General features: G+C 44.1%; 1 protein-coding gene across 1 annotated transcript in view; it reads left to right on the top strand.

Annotated features, from left to right (window-relative positions):
• Positions 1-8,942, top strand: part of THSD7A (thrombospondin type 1 domain containing 7A) — a 212,495-nt gene that overhangs the window by 157,349 nt on the left and 46,204 nt on the right. The window contains exons 10-11 of the mRNA XM_018555121.1: positions 1,457-1,519; positions 6,237-6,365. Of these exons, the coding sequence (XP_018410623.1) occupies positions 1,457-1,519; positions 6,237-6,365 (192 nt within the window). The remainder of the gene's footprint in view (positions 1-1,456; positions 1,520-6,236; positions 6,366-8,942) is intronic.

Raw genomic sequence — 8,942 nt, 5'->3', positions numbered from 1 at the left:
TCTCTCCCCAGTGATCAGACTGCAACATTGTAACTTTGTAACTAATGACAAGGTGAGAGGCTGCAGCAGGGGCTGATCTGTGTCAGACATTGGTGAACTCAGACAAGAATTGCACAGACACCAGGATTTCCATGATTTTTGAGGCAGCCTCTCAGTCCTGGTGACCTTGGATGTTGCCTGAACAAAAATGGTGCCGTCCTTCTGGAGAGAAAAGAAGATGGTGGCATTGTTAGGGGTCTACCTGTATGGGGTAATACATACCTGGAAGTGTTACACTGACACATTGCTCAGGGTGCTGCTCCTGACCTATATCTGATGACAGGTCCACTTTTCAGTCTCAGCGGTTTTGTTCTCTTGTTATCTCTTAACCCTTTAGACTGAGCTATGGGCTAGATTAAATGTCCATGTTTTCTCCGAGCGAACGCAGTTTTTAATATTCTTCTCTCTTTCATCTTTGAGGAACGGGATAAGTTGTGTCTCTTGGCTCTGGGTTTAATTAAAACCCGAACCCTCCGTGATAATTCCTTTGTGCAAACGTAACGTCATCTGTGTGTATACGGTATCAGAAACCATGAGGATGCAGAATGAAATGATGGGGCGCAAAGGGCTGCGTGCCTGCAGATGGAGCATTGACCCCGAATCACTACAGGTGCCATTGAAGTGACAAAGTCAAATGGATTCTAAGCTGATTCAAATGCTGATGGAATCACTTACAATGGACGCTGCTCCTTGATGTTTGAAGGTTTTGGAGGAAGCCCATTCCACATTTTTACTGCTCTTACTGTAAAGAAGCCTCTCCATAGGCGAATGGTTAACCCAGATCCAGAGAGCGCCTCCTTGCGCTTTGCATCTGGAGGAAATCTGCTTTGCAACCTATTAGAAAAGTGAAATGTTCAAAGTAGAAATCAGCCAGCTCAAGTTCTTCTTCAGTTGGAGGCAAATTCCATAATAAAGGGTCAGGCAAGGGCGCCATGTGATGCCATACATGACAAGCAATGGCATCATACATGACAAGCAATGGTGCCATGTGTGCCAAGCAATGATGCCATTCATGACAAGCATTGGTGCCATGCTCATCCCCAAAGGTCTTAGTAGGCCTGAAGGATGCATTATGGCTCTGCCATGTTCTTCTGAATCCTGATCATGATGTGCTCACCATGTGCAATAAGCCTCCTGCCTTTAGGCATGGTGCCATGTGTGCCAAGCAGTGGTGCCATGCTCATCCCCAAAGGTACTAGCAGGCGTGTTAGTAGGCCCTGCCATGTTCTTCTGAATTCCTGCCATGTGCATAAGCCTCCTGCCTTTAGGCAATAGTGCCATGTGTGCCAAGCAGTGGTGCCATGCTCAACCCCAAAGGTGTTAGCAGACATGCTAATAGTCTCTGCCATGTTCTTCTGAATCTCCCTCACGACGTATTCGCCATGTGCAATAACCCTCCTGACTTTTCTCGTTTCAGGCGCTGTCGCCGTCAAGAAGCAGACGCGGCACCGGGTCATTATCCAGTTCCCTCTGAATTTGGGTTCTCGGGATGATATTGGAAATGAAAAGGACTGGAACAGCTTCCAGCTTTGAAAAAAAAATAAAATGATAATAAAAAGTCGGGGAGATATGTTGGAGAACATGAAAGAAATCCAAAATATGTATGTGGCGGGACTGACATGATCTCAAATGAGAAGGGGCTGGATGCTAAGCACCGCCTCTGCTCCGTTCTGATTGGTCGTTAGGAGAAACCTTTGCTGCTTAAAAGATTTATTTATTGTAATGCCGACAATTTACATACCATTCATTCCCATTGGTCCCTGCCTGGGCTCTCCTCACCGTAAGGAGTGAGGAGTGTAATTTACAATAGCCCAGAAAGCAGCCGAAGGTGGCCGAGCGGCTCAGCCGAGCCGAAGTCATATGACTGAGCCAAAGTGACAGCCGAAGCGGGGAGAATGGCCTGGCGAAGGCCGGTTGTTCGCCCCGCAAATGACAGCTGGGCAGAGCCGTTATCTCACGGCTCCCTCCGCCCAATTGTAATGACAGATCAGTGTCCCCAAATGACCTGAATATCCTGATCTGATCTGATTGTGTGCCTTTGGGATAATTTCCCTGCCCTTCCTGTCCTTGAGACACAACAGGAAGTGAGGGATTAGACAGCTGCCACAACTGGGCGGAGTTGTTATTTATTGGCCGGGACCTGCTAGAAGACTCTAGCAGGTCCCGGCCAATAGAAAACAGTTGGGTGGAGCTAGCTGTCACTGTTAACTCCGCCCAATTGTTATTTTTTTTTATTTTTCTTTTCTTTAAAATATTTGTATTTTTTTAAATGTTCCTATTTTTTATCAATTGTAGAATAATTTGGCAACTGTTTTTTTTTCTCTTTCTTTTAACTTCTTTTCTATTCTGCTCGGTGCCTCGGAGGTACCGAGCAGAATAGCTGAGCCGAATGCCGTTTGGTGGGATTCGGCTCTTCACTCACTGCCGTTCGGCCCCAGATGTTGGATCGGCAGAGTCGAAGTCCTTCTGCACAGCCGGTGTGAATAGCCGAACGTAGTTGAGCTCACTTCACTTCGGCTGGGTTATTCACTCGGCTGTGTGAATAACCAGCTTTATGAATAACCCCCTTTAGAATTCCCTAAACTTTCCCTTCACTATTTCACTATGTCATCTGAATCCATCACAGCCGCTGTGATCAAAAGGATCCGCTGCAACTGAGCTGTCATTAACAGCGCTATAACGGGGAGCGGCGGTGGCGGCTGCTGAGAACCATACACGATAAATGACGCCGCTGAAGGTTACAGAGGACACATTACACCCAGAGACGGGGCGAATTTGCATTCGGTTAGCGATAGAATTCTTCGGCGGCAGTAAAGTTCATTATCACGGTGTAAACTGGAAACCTTCTAATGGGGCGACCGCTTGAATGTAAAAAATCCGAGGTGACAGTTGGTGACAGCGCGCCAGAAAGGGCCCCTGTTTAATTGGCTTGCTATTATTCCACTTGGCTGCCATCTTGCCCCGCGTCTCAGAGCAATTACCTGTGTACAAGCGTTTGAAGAAAAAAAAAAAAGATGTCTTCGAAATGACAGACGGTTTTCTTTAACGTAACCGATTTCATTTTGTGCAATTTATTGTCGGGTTCCTCTTCCCCTGAATAATCAGAATGCATTAAATTTACAATTCAGATTGTAAATAAAGGGGATCCCTGCGTTTTCTGATCTCAGTGACGTGAGCTTTTCTCTCCGCGCTATCAATTTTTAAAAGGCTCCTCAACCATTACACGGAATTATGTATTATTATATTCAATTTGTTTAAACCTCGCCTGCCGGCGGCCTGTCATCTATGCCGCAAGCACTTCAAAGAAACTTCCACTAAAATCTATCATGGCCTGTGCAGAGGGGAGCGGCTGAAGTAAATAATCCCGGACAATATAATTATTAGATGGCTGCTGTCATACTATCTAACATACACAAATACAGATACATAATACAATATACAGGTGAAACTCGAATAATTAGAATATCGTGCAAAAGTAATTGCAGTAAGTGCTGCAAAAGGGGCCCAAACCAAGTACTGAGTACATATGCATGCTTGTACTTTTCAGAGGTCCAATATTGTTCTATGTACAATCCTTGTTTTATTGATTGCATGTAATAATCTACTTTTTTGAGGTTGTGGATTTGGGGTTCTTGGGGTTTTCATGAGCTGTAAGCCATAATCATCACAATTATGACAAATCACGGCTTGAATTATCTTGCTTTGCATGTAATGAGTCTCTCTCATATATTAGTTTCACCTTTTAAGTTGCATTAGTGAAATAAATGAACTTTGCACGATATTCTAATTATTCGAGTTTCACCTGTAATACATAATAATACAATATAGAACACTTACTGTCAGGTCTTTGCTGCTTATGATGGTTTTTGGTAAATTTTTATTTTTATACAAAGTTTATAAATTGATTTTTTTAATATCTATTTTATTTGTTTGTATAAAACTTTCTGAATACACTTTTAATACCGGGTAATTCCATATCACTTAGAGGGAGGGAAGGAGTCCCTCCTCCGAGTCTTACATTAGTCCGTGGAATGTGTTCTCCTGATTTTCTATTACCTTAAAGGAGAACTATGAGGTGAGTGAAAATCACTCATCCTCATAGTTCGAGCCGACGTGTGACAATGAAACTATAACAATGTGTTCACGGCTCCCTCCAGGGATTCCCCCCTCCCTGCTCCGATCCTTCAGCGCTGACTGGCAGAACGGACAGAGGAGGTGGTGGGGTACAGCTGGCTCTGCCTCTAGATAGGCAGAGCCAGCTGTCACTCACGCAGCTGGCTGGCTCTCGACAGTAATGTTGGGACCCGTCCCGGCTGCAGCGGTCTCATTATACCGCGAGCTGTAGCGAGCTGTATACTGAGCTTTGGGTCACAGAAGGATGCTAGTTTGTGTCCTCCCGTGACCCTTAGAAGAACTATGGGGAAAAGCACTGACCCCATAGTTCTCCTTTAACTATTTTTATTAAAAAAGTCTATACATTGAAGGTTTATATATACTTTAATTGTTTGTATAAAACTTTATAAATATGCTTTTAATACAGGTAATTCCATATCACTTAAAGGGTGGGAAGGAGTCTCTCCTCTGAGTCTTACTAATATGTAATATGATCTCTCCAGCTTTTTTATTACCCTATTTTTTATTTAAAAAATAGGTTATAAATTGATTTTTATATCTATTTTAATTGTTTGTATAAAACTTTATGACTACTCTTTTAATACCGGGTAATTCCATATCACTTAGAGGAAGGGAAGGAGCCCCTCCTCTGAATCTTACATTACTCTGTGTAATATGTTCTCTCCTGATTTTTTATTTCCTTAGTTATTTTTATATTTCTTGAGCTTGTACAAAGCAGTTGTCTGAACGTGGTAAATGTAAAATATTTATATTCACTGTTTTAAATTTACCTAAACAAAATTTTCCTGTGACCATTTGGAGGCTGCCCAGCTCCTGGCAACCAGTGACATCAGTGAGCTGGGTGAGACACTGTAGGGAACAAATAATGCTCTACAACCACCCTACCCCCCCAGTAAATCACCAGCACACCCCACCCCACGTAACGTGCTGCCACTACCCCCACCTTCCCTAAACTTAGAGACACCCTTGGTTAGAACCCCCCTTTGGGGTATATAATTGTTCTCAGTGTCCTCACTGGAGATTAACCTTTGTTGTTTATCCTGGTACATAAGTGATGGGAAATCCAACATGTTACCGTTGTCACCAGAACATGAAGAAAGGGAAAACTCTTCAAATGGGGAAACGGTTGAAGTGGCAGCTGTCTAATCCCTCACTTCCTGTTGTGGCTCAAGGACAGGAAGGGCAGGGAAATTATCCCAAAGGCACACAATCAGGAAAACTAACAGGGAATAGCCCATTAATAACACTCCCCTCAAAAAAATTTATACTCACCCGATCTTTGGAGTCGGCCAGCTGTGACAGCTCTCCCTGCCACCGGTCCCTTCCTCCGCTGCATCAATGCTATGTCCCTTGGCGTTCTCACGTTCTATATACAGATGACTCAAGGACCTTGGACTGCTGCAGCGCAGGGGGAGAGAGACTCCAGGGACTGGTCTAAGAGCAAGCTGGTTCCATGGTTCAGATAATTATAACTTTTTTATTTTGCTCCTAGACACTAATGAGCACTTAACCCTTACAGTGCATGGGGTAGCCCCACTGCAATGGTTAGGTTTTTTTAATTCCCAGAGTTCTTCTTTAACATCTATGAGATTATAGTGACTGGGTCTACATCTACCTTCTTTTTATTGGTTTTAGCAGTCAGCGATATTGATGCTGGTGTGTCAATGTCAATGCAGATCTGCAAAGATTCTCTCATCTTGACTGACTCTGTCGGCACCAATGCCCATTATTTTATTTTTTTTTCCAAATACTTTTATGAATTATACATTTCATAAATTGAACCAAACGTCTTTGAGAATCCTATTCAGCCATCAGTGCCATCATGAAACCTTTTTCCTCCCCTTCCTTGACAGAAAAAACTAATTTTCTACGCCTGGATGACAAGGGTCCATGTGTGTTCACCAGATGGCCTGTTGCGGTGGCAGAGCGGTGGTATTTCATTAAAAGACCCCCCGCCGGTCCTGCCAACCGAAATGAAAAAGTGCCCGTGTAATTGTGCAGAGTAGATTATCATTTGCTTTAAATATTGAAGCCACCGGTGCGTTCATGATTTACTGACTGAGCCGTCTACGACTTGTCTTGCCATAGGTGGAAGACTCATAAGTGGCGGAGGTGCCATCTGGTGCCCTGGTATGTCAGACAAGACAGCCCCGGAGCGTACGAAACCTGCGGACCCGGACTACAGGCGAGAGGTAAATTCATTTAAGTGACTGGTCTTGCTGTAATGCCTGATAAAGATGAGAAAATTATTATTTGATTTCTCCGCCATCCTGGAAATAAAACTGGAAATGTTTTTGGGCAGAATGTGTTACATATTTGTCTTTTTTAAAATCGAAAAATTGTAAAAGTATTAGCTGGGTGTAATTCTTATCAATGATTTCATCTAAATACTATGCAGGGAATTTATCAAAACTGGATCCCTCCATCGTTTCTATGTATAGTTTATAATCATACGCAAACATGGACGCAGCGTAGTCCTTACAATACATAGGTGCATTCCTCGTCCCAGCAGCTATGCGCCACAAAGGGGCCGGGAACATCCCCGCCGCAACTGCCACCACCAATTGGGTCAAAAGGATGGAGTGGCAGTTAATCTAGGTTTGCACCATGCCCAGTCTCATCTCTACTTGTCACAAGCTGACGGGGCTATTCACAAAAGGGTGAAGAGATTGCAGAAGGCAGGAGAAGTGAACAATCTAGGACAACATAGCTGATCTGGAAAGTGAGCTGAGTTGGAGGATTTTTCCAAATCAGCTATGTTGGCCTAGATTGTTCCCTTCTCCTGCCTTCTCCAAACTCTGCATCCTTGTGATTAGCCCTGCCAGCCTTGGCATCAGCCAGTTTGTTGAAAACAATGCACTGCCTGTGCGGCTGATATGTTATCTCAACAGCTGTAAAGCATGGAGGTTAAATGAGGCCGAGATTAAAGGTGGCCATACACCTGCCGATAATCGGCAGGTGTATGGAAGGCGTGCAACCATTTCTACGTGTAAGGTCGCACGTCTTTTGTCTTACGAGCACGTTGGAAAACCAGCCAAAAATCGTACGATTTCGGAAGAGAAATGCCGAACGGGCCGGTGTGCGCAAGCGCACACTGCCTGCTTAGCTTTGGAATCATCGGTAGCCCTCCCCTCAGCGGGGAGGGCTTGCGATGATCGCAAGTACGATCTGCCTGTCCAAGATAGGCAGATCGTACGAGCTTTTAATTACCTTACAACCATCGCAAGACGAAAGTCTTGCAATGGTTGTAAAGTGTATGGCCAGCTTTATACAGATCTCCCTCTAGTGGCTAATCAATAAATCTCTATATTCAATACAGTAACTCAAATACAGAGAAACAAGCATGTTGCATCACAAATTACTATAGGGTAAAACTGCAAAAATAACTTATAAACATGTGATCACTGAAAGTACACTGCCTGTCATATGAAAAGCAGCATGGCTGCCATTGCTGACCTTCTGAAAGTGTTGGATGTCTAACTGCTAGGGACTGTGTCAACAAACTTTGGGCTTGTGATGATGGGCAAATGCAGATTGCTTGCAGTTGCATTCCATTTGCAATTGAGATCAGATTAAGCCATCTCAGACATCATTCACCGTTCATTGACAGCTGCATTTGACCTTCAGTTGACCTCCTCCTGACCTGCTTCTAAGCTGTATCAGCCTGCTTCAAGCTGCTTTTGCATTCTTATTGACTTGCATGGGGATAGAAGTTCTGAAATGACCAAAAACCCATCAACACCAGACCTTACGCTAAGCTTCTTGTTTTAATACTAAAACCTAGAAAAAGCATGCAGGTGAGCAAAGTCCTTATCTGCATGCTCAGGTGTAGGCATCAGCCATGGCAGCATTGAAATTCCATTAAAGGTTTCCTTTTACCATTTACATCTAAAGATATGCCCACTTTCACTTAACAGTGTAAAACATTCACCGTCTGCCGTTCATCGTTAGCACAGTTCCTTTGTGCATGTTTTCAGACACTTCACTAAGGGCAGGGCCGGATTTCCAAGCCAGTCCAACCAAGGGCTGGCCTTGGGGCAGCAGGGAGTAGAGGGGCAGCAGGGGTGTGGAATTCCTATCCCCTGATGCCCAGGACATGCAGTCCCGGGCGCCAGGCGGGTAGTTGTTTTCTACATTTAGCCCTGCTTTGGGCAAGCAGAGCTAAATGTAGAGCCGCTTGTTTTCTTGTTTTGTACAAGTGATCCCGGTGATGTCGACGAGATCACTTGTATGCAGCCTGCAGGGCTGCCATTCTCCATGGGGGGAGGGTTGGCGGGTAGGGGGCACATTGAGGAACCTGGCCTTGGGGCAGCAGAGAGAGTAAATCTGGCCCTGACTAAGGGCATGTGGACATGGTGAATAGGGGCGCTGGCAGTGTGCCCACCAGCCACGGAGAGCCACATAACACTTTATATTACAGTATGTTTATTTTGTGTCAACTTACAGGATGCGAATAATTCAGAGAAACAAAAAGGCTTACTGCTTGTAAATGTTTATTAAAATGTTGACAAACATGAAGATATTAATTAGAAATCGTACCATCTGCCAATTCAACTTAATCTGTTTTGACGGAACTGGTTATGTGCTGAGGCCGTCGTCGTGAAGCATGTTTTTGTTTTTTATTTGGCAGTGTGAATATCTATTACAGGATTAATTGACTAGCGTTGGTTGCTGCCAAGTGTCTACGGCTTCTATTTTGCGCCAGGAACTGGAAATGGAACTCTGGAATTTTTTTCTTTCTCCTCTCCACTGTAGTTAGTCCAAGTGTT

Source organism: Nanorana parkeri, unplaced genomic scaffold (genome assembly GCF_000935625.1).
Source record: "Nanorana parkeri isolate BGI_ZX_2015 unplaced genomic scaffold, ASM93562v1 scaffold184, whole genome shotgun sequence".
NCBI classification, from domain to species: Eukaryota; Metazoa; Chordata; class Amphibia; order Anura; family Dicroglossidae; genus Nanorana; species Nanorana parkeri.
Note: the sequence above shows the minus strand (reverse complement) of the source record. Positions and strands in the feature narration are given on the sequence as shown.